The following is a 15736-nucleotide window of genomic DNA, read 5'->3' on the forward strand; positions in this document are numbered from 1 at the left end:
ACTGGATTTGAAATTTTCAGAATTAACACTATATTAGTTTTATTGACTGAGCCTATTTCCATACCTCCATTTAAATGAGCTAGGCAAAAATTAGTGACATCTTCCCCAATTATTGCCCAACACTTCTGGTAAAATAACTCCGAAAATCCATCCTCTCCTGGTGCTTTTGTGGGACCCAATTTTGCCAAAGCCTTTTGAATCTCCTCCTTTGTATATCTCTCATTCAGCTTTAAATTATCCTCATCCGAAATACATCGAGTAACTCCTGATAAAATATGCTCATAACTTCCTCTTCTTCCAGCTGAAAAACTGCTAAAAGTATGATTTTCCTATTAGCTCCATCTCTTTTATTTCATCTATCACCGTCCCATCATCATGCTGCAACTGACGGATCAAATTTCTCTGTCGTTTCTGTGTTGCTTGTTTGTGGAAAAAAGCGGTGTTTTTATCCCCAAATTTTAACCAGTTAACCCGTGCCCTCTGTTCCCAATAACACTCATTTTTATCAATTTCAAAATTGAGTTTAATTTTTGTATCAATAAGATCTGCTAAATTCTCATCATCTCTTTCAGCTTCTAGTAACATAGCCAACTTGGAAGTCAACATCTTTTTTCTTTCTTTTCTATTATAGCGGATTTGACTAGCCCATCGCTTTAACCCCCTTTTCATACTGTCAAGCTTACTTAATAAGTCTCCCTCAGAATGTTCTCAAATATTTTTGACCTCACTAAAGAATGAGTCATCCAATACCCACCATGCTTCAAATTTGAAACTTTTATAAGTTCTTTCTATGTTCTCCTCCTCCGATTTGACTAATAGTGGGCAGTAATCTGAAAACGTATGTGGAAGATGTTGAAGTTGAAATTTGGGAAATAAGTGAAACCATTCTTCATTCGCCACACCCCTGTCCAATCGTTCTTGAATATTTGTTTCGGGTAAATTCCCTCTTTCCCAAGTAAACCAGTTTCCAATAAACCCCATATCTGACAAGTTACACTCCTCCAATACCTTACGAAAAGCTTCCATTCATACTTCCTCCCGAGGTAAACCGCCTTTTTTCTCATAACCATATAAAATTTCATTAAAGTCCCCACAAACCATCCATGGTAGCTCCTAAACCGTACTTAGATGACGTAAAAGGTTCCATGCATCAGTTCTATCATTTGAGTAAGGGGATCCATAAAAACCAGTAAACCTCCATTTGTGTCCTTCTTCTTCTTCATCAATGATCACGTCAATATGTCTTTTTGAAAAACTTTGAAGCTGTATATTTTTATCTCTATGCCAAGCCAGACATAGCCTGCCTCTAGATCCAATTGAGTCAACATCGATGCCGTTTAAAAACCCACAACTTCTTCAAACCCGTTCCATCTGACCACTACAAATTTTAGTCTCCATAAAGAAGACCACTTGGGGATTATATAGCTTCAGCATATGCCGAAGTTTACGAATTATCCGTGGACTCCCCAATCCACGGGCATTCCAGCTTAGGATTTTCATTGTGACCGGTCAGCAAGCCTCTTGGCTGCCGCCGATAATTGATGACTAACCTCCTCTACCTTCCTATTCCTTACCGCCAAAGTATTAGTCTCATCTCTGGCTAGGACGTCTTCAATCTCTGTTCTATTTCTCTTTTTACCCTCCTCACCAATAAGCACTCCATCCTCGAGATCATGTTCCATTAAGGTATGCCCCTGAGTTTGACTTAAATTTCCTCTTTCTATCTCTAGATTAAATGCATTTCCTTCCAAATTGATTCCCAAAACAGGATCCAAGTTATTCCGGTTACCCAAATTTTTTGCTAGACCGCACGAATTATTCCCCAAATTTTGTCTTCCCCCACTGTTACCTCCCCACCTTCCCTCTCCTTCTTCTCGCAACCACACGCTAGTCATCGTTAGAGCTCGACGGGATTGCGCCCTGAGTAATAAATCCCATCCCAGCTCAGTAACTTCCACTCCCAATTCCATCATTGCTTCACAAAAAGAATCACTATGGCCTAAACGACCACAATAGAAACAAAAAAGGGATAATCTTTCATATTTAAAACGAACGTATGAACACTTCCCATAACACATTATCTGTTTTTTCATTTTCAAAGGTTGTCGTATGTCAATTTGGACTCTTATTCTCATAAAATTGTTATTTTCTCTCCCCAGGTTTGACCCATCATATTCCATGAAATTTCCTATAAAATTACCAATTTGGATAGCCAGACTTTCCGAGAAAAAACCCACAGGAACCTTATGTAATTGAACCCAAAAAGGGGAATAAATTAATGGGACTTTCAAAGGGTCCTCTCCCCACTGCAACTTATGTAACACTAGCAAGTGATTATTAAAAGTCCATGGTGAACCCTTAATAACCTTTTCTAAATCCATAGGATGAAAAAATTGAAATAAATACCTTTTATCCCCCAGATCTCTAATTTGAATCCCTCGTACTGGATGCCACAAATTTGCAATTGTGCTTTTCATTGCTTGGAAGTGAATAATACTTGCTGTTAAGAAGCATCCCACCAATTGAAATCCTCTCTCCTCTAGATCTGTATTCACTCCAACTTGTACCTGAAGAACTGCATCTTCCTCCTCATCAAGTGTTAACCCTGCTAAATCTGCTACCATATTATTGCGTAATGTAGCAATCTAAAACAATTTGCTAAAGCAAGAAACTTAAAGAAAATCACATCCGTCACACCAAAACCACTAAAAGAATAAAACCCTAATAACTGCCAGAGAAAGCAGACAGAGACGTGCTATACGAGCAGGCTCAATAACTTATTTTAAATATAATTATTAAATACCATTAAAAAATTCAAAGCTAATGAAAAGTTAAAACTCTTTCAAAATAGCAATAATAAAAAGAAAAATTAAATAAATGAAATAAATAAGATCTTAACATGATGATAATAATAATAACAATAATACACCTTATTCATAATACAATAAAAGAATCAAAGTAACAAATAAATAATATTAAAATGTATGTAAGAGGAATGTGTAAAAAAATATATAAATAGACATGAAAATAAATAAAAACGAAATAAAAATTATACAAGTGTAAATAAATATAAAACATTAAAATAAAGTGCATAATTAACATTAAATATATAATGTATAAATGCAAGTGAAATGAAAGATATAAGTATAAATTATTTATTAAAGATGGAAACAAAATGACATAACTTGATTTTAGGACTAAAAGATAAAAAAATGTGAAAGGCAGAGGACTGATGTAGCAATTAATTTGCTTTAAATTTTTAAATTTTGGATTAAATCGAATGTTTAAATAAATAAAAGAGTTACGTGTGTAAATATGTCAGAGAGCGAGGGCGGTGCTGCAAAAAATGGGCATTTTTTTGTAAATTTAAAAAGTAAGAGGGTGGGAATAAATTACCCATTTTTGGCACCTATAAATGAAAAAAAATATTTATTTTTTTATTTTAACCTCATTGTTTAAAAAAAAACATATTTCTCTTTCTCTTCCAACTTCTATATTTGCCATGGCTCCACCACGGGAGAGCTCAACGGCTTTTCGGCCTCTGGTGGTGGAGCTACCACGTACGGTAGTCGAATTTTTTTTTTTACAAAATCAAAATTTTATTTAGAAAAAATCATTACTTTTCTTAAAAATCAAAACATTATTTTGAAATGGTTAAAAAAAATCAAAAAATTATTTTAAAAATTTAAATTTTCCTTTATAATGACTTAAACAAAAACAGATTTTTATTATTCAAAATCTAAAATTTCTCCTTTTAAAAAAAACACTATTTTTCTTAAAGATTAAAGTTCTTACTTTGAAATAGTTGAAAAAAAATCAAAACTTTGTTTTAAAAATTTAAACTTTCCTTTAAAATAACTAAACTTTATTTTTTTTTAAAAATACTATTTTTCTTAAAGATTAAAGCTTTTAATTTGAAATAGTTGAAAAAAATCAAAACTTTATTTAAAAATTTAAACTTTCTTTTAAAATAACTAAAAAATAGATTTTTATTTGTTAAAATCTAAATTTTCTCTTTTTAAAAAAAATCAAAACTTATCCTAAAATCAAGCTTTTTTTTTAAAGAAACCTTTATTTTAGAAAGATGAGGGAAAAAACAGGATTTTTGGGGGCTCCTAGGGGCGGAGGACCAACGGTCCGGTGATGTCCCCTTCATCGGAACCCAAAATTCGATTCCTCATGACATGCCTGTGGCAAAAAAAAAAGTAGAAGAAAAGAAAAAAAAAGAAATAATAGACTAAAATCGGGTGGGCTTCGAACTATTCAAGAGAGAACATAATTTAAATGGGCCCCCAATCGAGCTCGGACAAAAATGGGTGTCTACAGCTATAGAACTAAATGAATGTTTGGTTAGTTTGGAGTAAGGTTGAAGTTGGTTTGAATGGTTAATGTTTTGATATTTTATCATTTGGAATTATTGATAGGTTGTGAATTGGTTGTTTGGAAATGCATAAGTAAAATTTTAGGTCTTCTAAATTTGAGCAGGTTGAATTTTGATTGTTACAAATTGTCATGTCGCAACGACGTACCCTTGGTGTTGCGACGAGGAACAGAGTAAGATTCTAGTGGTGATGTCTTTGCTTTGAGGTCACGACGAGCACCGAACAGAAAGTTGTGTTACGACGAGGAGCCTCTAGTATTGTGACATCAATCTAAAATTTTAAAATTTTTACAATTTGGTCTTATTTCAACCTTGGGTCAACAAAAGAGCTTTTGTAAGCCTGTATAAGACCCAAAAATGATTATGTATGTTTTATCCACTTGTTTTTGTTACATTGGAATGTTTAATGGTTTGTAATTGAACTTAATTTGACCGTAATTACTTCGGCAATGAATATAGTATCTTATAACTCAAACCCGACAATCAAGTCGAGTAAAAAGGTGTAACAGATAGATTCTACTAACACCTTACAAAACCATTTTCATCGATGCAGTCGAATCCAATTCTATAATAACTGATTTAATACCAGCATCCCAAGAAATGGTGCAACCATAAAACAATCCCCACAATTCAGCTAAACAGTTTCCCAACTTTGCCGCAAACCCAACAACCCAGTTTCCAAGACTATTTCAGACCACCCCATTGGCTCCAACAGTCTCTCTTTCCCGATCCCACCTACCATTAACATTGAGTTTAAACCAACCATCCGTCGGCTTCCCTCGTGACGGCAACACCAACTATTTTGGTTTGTTTGGCGTTTGAGAAACCAGTCGTGAAGCACTAGTCTCCTTTTAGCTGTCACACATAGCTTACATTTTCATGTAGAGCGGCCAAAGTTTATCTGCCATGACAACATCATTCCTCCATTTTCAAAGCCGTCGGTGCACTACTAGAAACACCAAAGACCAACTCCACTCACTAACTCGCCTGTAAAGTAAAAGAACAAGAATATTCCACCCCTTATTTGCACCCCTTCACGTGCCATATCAATCAAATTTTGACATATGTATTTTTCTAAAATACCATTTATTTTTCGTTAACTTTGATATCCCCATTCCTTTTACTTAAAACAGAAAAAAACCCCAACCAAATTCTAAATAACAAATGAAAATTAATGGTAAAATCTGCATCCACCTAAGTTTCTCAATTGCCCTTATATTTCACTTAAAGCTAGAAAGCAACGACGTTAAATTTGGAATTAGGTTCTAATTGGGAAAAAAAAATTTTGACAAAAAATAAAGACCGAATCTCATTGAGAATATTATATACAATAGATTTCTTCAGTTCATTTATTTTTGTTAAAAATAAAGAAACTAAAAAAGGGTTTTCATTATTTTCCCTATAATTTTATTTAATCAAATAAAATGATTAAATTTTAACAAATAAATGCAGTTGGAAAGTTGGGAGTTTAATTTCACAATGTGTATATGTTGTTGCTACCCCTTACCACCTTTTTGGTGGAGCTATTGATGTGATTGTTGTTATGCAACAAGAGGGACATTTCGAAGCACGCCATGTTATGTTCGGTTTGGGAAGCTTCAAGGTGTTTTAGCGGGGGCCGAAAGGATTGTTCGTATAATTGTTAATGGCATTGGAGTAGACTTCCATGTCTCTTGATAACTATAGGGAAGCATATTTTCTAAGGGAGGTTGATGCTGGGAAAGGATTTTCCACAAATGGAGAACTGAAAGATTTTGATTGGGAAGTGATATAGGATGGTGGTAATAAATACATTGCTCAAATTTGTAAACTTCAACACCTCAAAGTCCAGGGTGACTCTGTTGAAGGGTGAATTTAATATTATTAATTTGAAGCGACTTGAAAGAGCGAAATTTAATAAGTGGTGATTGAGAGAATCAGAGTAAGTAAAAACCTCAAAAATTAAGAAACTTATGATAGGATGTAGATTTCACCATTAATATCCTTTGTTCTTTAGATTTCATTTCTTTTTGTTTTTTGGGGGTTTTTATTGTTTTGTTAGTTTAATGTAAAGTGAAAAGAAAAAAGATACTAACGTTAACGAAAATAAATGGTGGTTAAAAAATAGTTTAATATATGTGTCAAAAAAGATTAACGGGGCACATAATAAGACATAAAGAGAAGATAAAAAATTTTAAGTTAAAAGCAAAATATATAAATAAATATAGATTCACAGATAAATAAATGAGTCGTGTTAAAACTATTATTCCCCAACTCAAAATAAAGAGAAAATTTGTATAGATTATTGAAATTAAATTGATTTCTATAAAGAGGTGTTAACATGATTGTTTTGACCCATAACACTAGGGTGATCTCAAATTAATTCCCACTTATTTCTTATTTACTTATCAATTAAATATTGTTAATAAAATTGACAAAAAGATTTAAAGTGAGGTTAAGAATCATAGATTAATAAAAAATTATAGAAATTAAATTCTTAAAATAATAAAAAATTAAATTCTGAATTAAAGAGAAATAAAAGCCAGTTCACTGGGGCACAGGTGCGTGAACTCACGTGCTAATTAGTTAAGTTATCCAATTCCTTTTCGGAATAAGGAATGTTGGAGCAGGCAGTAGCAATCGAGCCAGCCAAACAAACCGAAACAGGAAAATATAATATTTTATCTTTTATATTTGGAAAATTAGAAAAGGAAAAAGAGTAAATGAAAATCATCCAATGAACGTTTGACCATAAATCCCACTTTTCAGACTTTTCCTGAAAGGAAAAAGAAAGAAACGATGAGAATATTACGATTACGCCAACCGATAAAACTGGTATCGTTTTCTGTTTCTTTCTCTTTCGGACAATCGAATTCTAGAAAGAGAGAAAAAAATTAACTCACTGAGGTCTACCAAAAAAAGGAAAGAAAAAAGAAAAATTAGAGAGATAGCAAAGCTAAAAAGCCTGAAATATTCAACAATGGCGATTCGTAGGGCTTCTAGGGTTTTGTGATCATCGATTGCTTTAGTGATTATCAATGGAAATGCCCGGTCGAAGATCCTACTACTCTCCCCTTACCCAGTATCCAGACGACCAGTACTCCGTGTCCATATCAGGAGCTCCACCGCCATATTACGACTCGCTTTCGAGCGAGGTCTCAAGTAATAAGAATAGCAAAGTGAAACCGGGTTTAATCGATTGGGATCAGAATCAGAGCCAGAACCAGCAGCAAACGAGTCGAATTGGCGGCGGCGGTGGCGGAGGAGTTGGGAATACTTATGCTTCGTCGATTGTGACGCAACGTCAATCGAGCGGGAGCAGCTTCGGCGAGAGCTCGTTATCGGGAGATTATTATGCGCCGACCATTTCTACGACAGCTGTGAACGAGATCAGTGCATTCATGTACGGTTATGATGAGTGCTTTAGGCATGTGGATATGAGAGCGAAAGTTGGCGGTTCATCGGGGAAAAGCTGGGCGCAGCAAACGGAGGAGAGTTATCAGTTGCAGTTGGCGTTGGCTTTGAGGCTTTCCTCGGAAGCTACCTGTGCTGATGATCCGAATTTTTTAGATCCAGTTCCGGATGATTCCGCAATTCGGGCAGGTAGCTCAGGCTCTGCTGAGACAGTTTCTCATCGGTTCTGGGTACGTTTTCGTGTAAATTTCCTTGTTCGTAACTCTTATGAATTTCTTGAAATGGATTTGACGCTCAGCGGCTCACTAAGGCTAGTAGCTCGAAGAAAGATGCCTAGGTGAATAAAATAGTTCTCTCAGTGAATGGATTTAGTTTTTAGATGATTTTGAAGATATACTGTGATTTTGCAAAATATATCATACTATGTATGTGATTTCTTTCCTCTTATTATGAACCCATGCAGATGATAGGATGTAAAAAGTAAGGTTGATGCTGACAGTACTTTTCGGTTGTTCTGATGTTTGGTGAATGCATTTATACCTATGTTATGTATTGTTAATGTGGGTAAAGTGGGACTATATTAGCTACACAGCATCTAAAATACACATGCTTAGATTTTGAAGTTAGTTAAGTTTCGGGATTTGGTTGATAAAAGTTTGGAATTCAAGATTTCCTTTTCAATATTATGTGCATCAGGTGAATGGCTGCCTATCATACTTTGACAAAGTTCCTGATGGGTTCTATTTGATTCATGGAGTGCATCCATATGTCTGGAAAGTGTGCACTGATCTACATGAACATGGTAGAATTCCGCTAATTGAATCTCTAAGATCTATTGATCCTACGGTGGATTTACCACTAGAAGTGATATCAGTTGACAGAAGAAGTGATCCAGGCTTAAAGGATCTGCAAAATAGAGTCCACAATATTTCTTGTATCTGCATAACCACTAAAGAAGTTGTTGATCAGCTAGCAATGCTTGTCTGTAGTCGCATGGGGTAAGTTATCTACGACATAAATGAACAAATGCTCATCATTCTTGCATCTTTGTTGAATTTCTCTGACATTGTTATATTGTGATTCAAGTGGTTCGTCTACTACTGGAGAGGATGACTTCTTTTTCTATTGGAGGGAGTGCAGTGATAATTTAAAAGATTGTTTAGGTTCAGTTGTGGTTCCTATTGGTAGCCTATCCCTTGGCCTTTGTAGACATCGAGCTTTACTATTCAAAGTAAGGATTTAATCATTTATGGTGTTTTTATTTTGTGTGAGATTGTAACGAGTATTGTTTGCTTTAATTATATGATTTTTTTAACGTCTTCACGACATCTCAGTTGGAGTGGTTTTCCTTTGAAGCAGAGGATTTATTCTTGGTTCAAATTTATGCAGGTACTAGCTGACATGATTGACCTACCATGTCGAATTGCAAAGGGCTGCAAACATTGTAGGAGAGATGATGCTTCTTCCTGCCTTGTTCGCTTTGGGCTCGACAGGTGTCTATATCAGCACTGTCATGTTTTGGTTTGTTTTAGTTATTTTTGCTTAACTTTATTTCAGTGCAATTTTGTTTTCTAATGGCAATAATTTGCTGACAGTATAAGCCCTGTTTTTTTAATTGACTAAGTTGTTTGCTTTGTGGAAACTGCATAAACTCTTTTAAAATGAGGTGCCTAATTCCAACTGTTACTTCAGTTAAATGGTGGCAGTGCATTTGCTTATTGCGGTTCTTTCTTCCTGTTCTGGGCTATGATCTGTGAAAAAGTTAATGTCTTGTTTATCCTGGTGAGATAACTACTGTATGCAAGAGAAATCTCATGAAGCAAGTCTGTGATTTCAGGGAGTATTTTGTGGACTTAATTGAGAACCCAGGCTACTTATGTGAGCCTGGTTCCTTGCTCAATGGTCCATCTTCCATCTCAATTTTTTCCCCATTGCGATTTCCACATCCAAAACCAGCTGCACCTGCCATTGATTTCAGGTCATTGGCCAAACAGTATTTTTTGGACTGCGAATCACTTAATCTTGTATTTGATGGTGCTCCAGCAGGTGATTTTTCAGTTACTTTCTGTATAAAGAGCTTTATTCCAGGCCCTTCACTAAAAAAGTGACTCTAGCAGTCACAAGTTAGAGTCCACATGCCTAAACTTGTGATTCTATATTTATCTGGTGTGAAACTGAGCTATGGTTCATTTTAATTTCAGGTACTACTAGAGATGATGAAAATCCTGGATTCTCTCTCAACCCCAAGAAACTTGACAAGACTGGCACTGAGAGAAATAATCTGGTGCAGATCTCAAGTAATATGGATGATATTTCGCAGTTACCTTTACCTCCTAATATTGCTCAGCCAACTGCTTATTATAGAGGTTCCCAGTATTCACACTCAATGAATATTAATAATGATCCTTCAAAGCACATTTCACCGACAGGGCCTAGAGATGACCCAGTTTTAGTTTTCTCCGATGTGTTGCGGGATGCTACTAAGGATTCAAGGTTTGCCAAGGGCAGTCAGCTTGTTCCCCACAAACCAAGAAAAGAAGTTGCCCTTGAAGTTGATGATTTGGACATTCCATGGAGTGATCTTATTTTAAAAGAGAGAATTGGTGCTGGTATTTTCTGTCCCCTTTCTGAAGAACTTTACTTTTACAGAATAGGAGATCATGTTCCTTGCTCATACATGCAGTTATGGTTATACTAGTGTACTTAGTTTCCTATGTTGTCGTTTTCAGGTTCTTTTGGAACTGTTCATCGTGCTGAATGGAATGGCTCGGTAAGAATCCTTTAGTCTATTTTGTTATTGTCAAAGGATAAAGTTAAATGTTGCGTAATTTTTTTAAATCTGTTGTTCCATATTCTTCATTGCAAACACCTGCCTTTCTTGCATCTGAAAATGCTGGCCGCCTTATCAAGATTTTTGTGCTTTTTTTGTTTGTGCTGTTCCTTAGGGTTGAAGAAAATGTCAGTAATTGTTAATATATCTTTGACAAATGGAGGTGGATTCATTAATGTGTATTATGGATCTGTGAAGTTGCAGAACTTATTTTTATCTGTCTTTTGATTGTAGGAGTAATGGGTGTTTAAGGATTTTTTGGATTTTCTAGTGTCGTATATGATGCAATCAACTTTAGGTGCAAAGTCTAGGTTATCTTGTGTCTTCTCTTTGAATATTTCTGCACTATAATTCTTAAGATTCGAATATGAGACCTGCTTGAAGTTTAGAAACCATTTCCTGTGATTTTTCATTTGAGCTCACATCAATTACCATCAAAACTCAATTCTCAAATCCAAACTATTAATCTAGATACTGTTAATTTTGTAAATGTTTCTTAACCTGCATTTCGTCTAGTTTCCACATTATCGAAGTACAGGATAAATATTAGGTCAACTCCAAAGCTTCTTAGCAAACAACTAACTAAGAATACAAATGGTAGACATCTGCAGGTGACCTTCTTTGTGGCATTCATTAAAGAGTGAACTTTTTATTCTTTAGCCTATTTTCATTTGAAGTTTGGTCCATCTTTGGTAATGATTTGACTTTTAAAGTATTCAAAGCTTTTGAAGTGGAGTTCCTCAGTAATTTTTTGATGAATTTCTTTTAAACTAATTTGACATAGTCCTCATTTAGATGAAATTTCAATAGAGACAAACCATATGATCAAAATATGGATTTGTTGTTCTTGATAATTCCTTTTCATCTAAAGAAACGTTAGTTTTAATCACAGGATGTTGCTGTGAAAATTCTCTTGGAACAAGACTTGAATGCTCAACGTTTCAAAGAATTCTTGAGGGAGGTATGAGTTGAGTGACATTTTTAATAGACTTTGTTCCTAAGATAAAGGAAACATTAATTACCTTCATGTTTTTGTTATGATATGTAGTTTCGCCTGAATTGTTTGTTAGGTTGCAATAATGAAATGTCTACGGCATCCAAATATTGTTCTTTTTATGGGAGCAGTCACACAGCCCCCAAACTTGTCTATAGTGACAGAATACTTATCAAGGTTTGTTATTTTTTCTTTTGGAAGTATCCCTTCATTTGTACTCTTCCATTTGAAAGAAGAAATGGAAAAGGAAAACTTCATGTCACTATACTCATTTTAGATGTTCAAACTGTGAAGTGGACTAAAACCTTGATTCTTGCAGAGGTAGCTTGTATAGGCTTTTGCATAAGCCTGGTGTGAGAGAGATGTTGGATGAGAGGCGTTGGTTGAGCATGGCCTATGATGTGGTGGGTATTCAAAGGGTTTACTATCAACTTAATATACTATCATCCTTTTTGTCCATTGTTCAGCTTTGGTCTAAGTCACCGTCCTTTTTTATGCACAGGCAAATGGAATGAATTATCTTCATAGACGCAGTCCTCCTATTGTTCATAGAGATTTAAAATCTCCAAATCTTCTAGTTGATAAAAAATATACAGTGAAGGTAAGACCCAAGATGTTGCTTTTGTGTCTCGAAGAGTAATGTTTTACACATAATGATACTGTGATGTAAGCATAAATATTCTGCCGATCCTGTTTACTTATTTTTGCAATGGAATAAATGCTAAGTCATTGACATATTTTTTTTTTATAACTGATAAGTGGAATGTAAATATTGCTACATATGTTAAATGCACATAAGTTGACTGTTGATAAAGGTTAACGCATCCTGCCTCGGGTATGGTTTGAGCCATTTCCATTTATTTTACCATGCTGTTTTTTTTTTTTTTTGGGTTATATGCTGTGCCTTTTTAATCCTAATTTCTGGCAAAATTTTTGTTGATTTGCATGCCTTTCTTTCATTTGATATTACAAAAGTAATGGTCTTAAGCCATGTTCTGTTCAACTTCATGTCTATTCAGTGTCTTTTTCATGGTTTGCTAATTTATTTGTGTTGCTGTAACTTGTAGTGAAGTAGTTTCAGAATCCTTGTACTTTTCTCTAGTTACTTCACATAAATCTTCCTCACATTGCTTGGTCTGTACCTTCAGGTTTGTGATTTTGGGCTTTCTCGTTTGAAGGCAAACACATTTCTCTCATCCAAGTCTGCCGCTGGAACTGTAAGTTACACTAGTTCTTAACAGTGTCCTTGGTATTTCTATTTGAATTACCATAGCTCATTCTGTGTTGCAGATAGTAATAAATATATATTTTTTATTAGCCTGAGTGGATGGCTCCGGAAGTTCTTCGTGATGAACCGTCAAATGAGAAGTCTGATATATATAGTTTTGGTGTAATCTTATGGGAGCTTGCTACTTTGCAACAACCATGGGGCAACTTAAATCCTCCACAGGTTTGTTTATCATTTTAGATCTTGACCCCACAACTATCTACATTCTTTTTTTGGTGATCTAAACACTATCTTGAAATGTTTGTAAAAGAAATTGACGGTTTTCATTAAAGACAGCAGTCTGTTGGTTGAAACAATAATAACATTGCAAGTGGAATTTTCTTGGCGTAGAACTAACCAATTTTATAAGCACCTTGAGCAATGTGTTGTACAATAGACATAAATCATATGCTTGAATCTCATTAAAAAATGAACTCGCTGGATATCTTTTTTGTTGAATGCAGACTCTTATATTGAGATAAGGTTCAAATTTGTCTATTCAACACATTGTTTGTAAACGGGGACCTCAATTATTGTGCCTCTGAAAAAAGTGTGAAATTCCTTGCAAATAGGCACACACTTTTTAGCAGCTTGCAATGAAATAGGCATACCCCTCAGTGACCACTAACTATTGATGTATCGATTCTTTTTTTTTTTTTACTAAAATTAATACATTTGAAATTCAGTTTTCGGCTACTCAACTATTTTTGCACAGTTTTCATGCAAGGATATCTTCTGGTAACAGTCTTAGCTGAATATAAACTGTCTCATAGGTTGTAGCAGCTGTTGGTTTCAAGGGCCAAAGGCTTGAAATTCCACATGATTTGAATCCTCAAGTGGCTGCGATAATTGAGGATTGCTGGGCAAAGTAAGTCATAAGATTCTTTTCTGAAGTGGAGCTTGCTTAGCAAATTTTCCCGTTTAAGTTATCCATATTTTTTCATTTTCATTGTGCAGTGAGCCTTGGAAGCGTCCTTCATTTTCCAATATCATGGATCGGTTGAAACCATTGATTAAACCGTCCACTCCTTGACCAGATCCTGGCATGCCATTACTTACCTGCATGGCAGGAACTCCTGCAAAGTCTTCTTGCACATAATACATCATTCTTTTTGACATAATGCCTTCAACACTACACGCTGTTAACTAATCTCAGGTATGCTCTTAGACATTCTTCAGCTTCTAAAATTAAGAACATGGAATAAGCCCATTAGGATACTTTTTTGATAGTGGGATCAAGGTTGGCTTCTCCTTGAGAAGAGGAAAGCTTGATAATTGCTAATTTCCTTTTTAAGTATTTTTCTTTCACCTCTTCCTCTTAAGATTTTTGGGATCTGTCGGCTTGTGGACTGAGGGTGGTGTTTTATGACTGGGTGAAATTTCCTTGTCATGTTCATGGTGCTCATCAATCTGTGCATAGATCCATGCGTGCACAATCTGTGCTGATGCGTATGCATTTTTTTTCCTTGCATTATTTATGAGAGTGCCATCATTTGAAGTGCAGAAGTGCATCATTTACTATATTGATACACGCCTTCTTTCGATTCATTGCAGAAATAGTGGTTGTACATGTCTGTTCTAATAGACAATTGGGTCTCTCTGTGATTTTTGGCATGGATTAAAGGCTCCCCTTCCTCTTGCCCAAGATCATTTGTTTTCGATTAAGTAAAATTTCACATGCAATTACGTGAAAAGTTGTATCATATTATATTGCCTTGCAGGGTTTAGTTCTATATGTAATGATTTCAACTGAAATTAGTTCACTGTGAAGCAGTTGATTTCGGGTATTGGTGTGGGGTTCGAGTTTAGAAACGGCAATTCCATATTTTAGGTCTAAGCAACCTTTTTGTAAATAAAAAACAAAATGCATAGAGACGAGTCAAATCATGAAACATTTTAAGAGAAATTATGTATCAATGTTCAGTTTTTTTTCTTAAGAACGTAGATAGTGAAATATTTAAAAGAAATTATACTCCTCTTCCAAAAATTAAGTGCCTACTTTTGGTGCTATTTCATTTGATTTTTTTCTAGATAATTAATTCTATTTCATCTGATTTTATTAAGGTTAAAATATGCTATTGGTACAAAATTTGAGATTCGGTTTTTGTGCTTAAAATTTTAAAAATTAACATTTTCTATTTGAAAATCAGAGTCTATTTATTAAAATATCAAGTGTTTTTTTTTTGTCAAATTTAGCCAACTTAAAATTTTAATTAGGATGTTTTCATATAATATGGTATATAAGTATAATAAATTGATAAATTTTAACAAAAACTAATAATGATAATAATTATATTGGGATTTTTAAATTGAAAAAAAAGTAAGAGGATTAAAATTTTAATTTTAAAGCGCATGGCTAAATCTCAAGTTCTATACTATACAAGTATAGGTACGATACTAACAGCATATGTTAGCCTTTTATTAGGGATGTCTATCTTAGCTGGTTGCTGTCGGGTTATTCGGAGTTGACCCGCCGTTAGCAGACGTTGTAAATTTTTAACGTGTTTTAGAAAGAAACGACACATGCAGTATATGTTCTAATAAGTATAAAAGTAATGATATAAATATGACTAATTTAATTGATGTGGTATTAATAATATACACGTTTATTTTTTCTTATGCAATTAATATGAAATATTATACGTTTATGATTTGGCTGATTTATTACTTATCAAATGCTCTTATGAAAGGATGTTAAAGGATTTTAGACCAAATGGGGCTATTTTACTAAACTAATTTACATCAATTAAATATTGAGGTTCAAAAATATTTATGGAAATGACTTAAAAGGAATAACCACGGGAGTCGGCACCTTACAGCCGACATTCATATTAAAATTTCTCAATAATTACCCGGTGACTGGAACAAAGA

At 34.5% G+C, this 15736-nt stretch overlaps 1 protein-coding gene across 7 annotated transcripts; it reads left to right on the forward strand.

Annotated features, from left to right (window-relative positions):
- Positions 1-7097: 7097 nt before the first annotated feature.
- LOC107889566 (serine/threonine-protein kinase CTR1) lies at positions 7098-14782 on the forward strand. 7 transcript variants are annotated; one of them, XM_041076667.1, is made up of 18 exons: positions 7101-8004; positions 8471-8772; positions 8861-9005; positions 9164-9267; positions 9612-9820; positions 9976-10071; positions 10204-10383; positions 10504-10544; positions 11497-11565; positions 11675-11775; positions 11918-12002; positions 12101-12199; positions 12747-12815; positions 12917-13048; positions 13639-13733; positions 13823-14021; positions 14189-14314; positions 14420-14782. In XM_041076667.1, the coding sequence occupies exons 1-16, from the start codon at positions 7399-7401 to the stop codon at positions 13896-13898; spliced, it is 2409 nt and encodes an 802-aa protein (XP_040932601.1). In that variant the 5' UTR covers positions 7101-7398; the 3' UTR covers positions 13899-14021; positions 14189-14314; positions 14420-14782. The 7 variants fall into 7 exon arrangements, with proteins under 7 accessions (XP_040932602.1, XP_016669532.1, XP_040932599.1 ...); XM_041076665.1 differs by having other exon boundaries at positions 7100-8004; positions 9976-10383; XM_041076666.1 differs by lacking the exon at positions 14189-14314.
- Positions 14783-15736: the final 954 nt, after the last annotated feature.

The sequence above is a fragment of the Gossypium hirsutum genome, chromosome A09 (genome assembly GCF_007990345.1).
Source record: "Gossypium hirsutum isolate 1008001.06 chromosome A09, Gossypium_hirsutum_v2.1, whole genome shotgun sequence".
Lineage (NCBI taxonomy): Eukaryota > Viridiplantae > Streptophyta > Magnoliopsida > Malvales > Malvaceae > Gossypium > Gossypium hirsutum.

Excerpts from the sequence above, each read along its gene's own strand:
- LOC107889566 (XM_041076664.1), top strand. The coding sequence starts at position 7,399 with ATGGAAATGCCCGGTCGAAGATCCTACTACTCTCCCCTTACCCAGTAT. Across the intron at positions 12,003-12,100 it reads TGAGCATGGCCTATGATGTG|GCAAATGGAATGAATTATCT; the intron begins GTGGGTATTCAA and ends TTTTATGCACAG. Across the intron at positions 13,734-13,822 it reads ATTGAGGATTGCTGGGCAAA|TGAGCCTTGGAAGCGTCCTT; the intron begins GTAAGTCATAAG and ends TTCATTGTGCAG.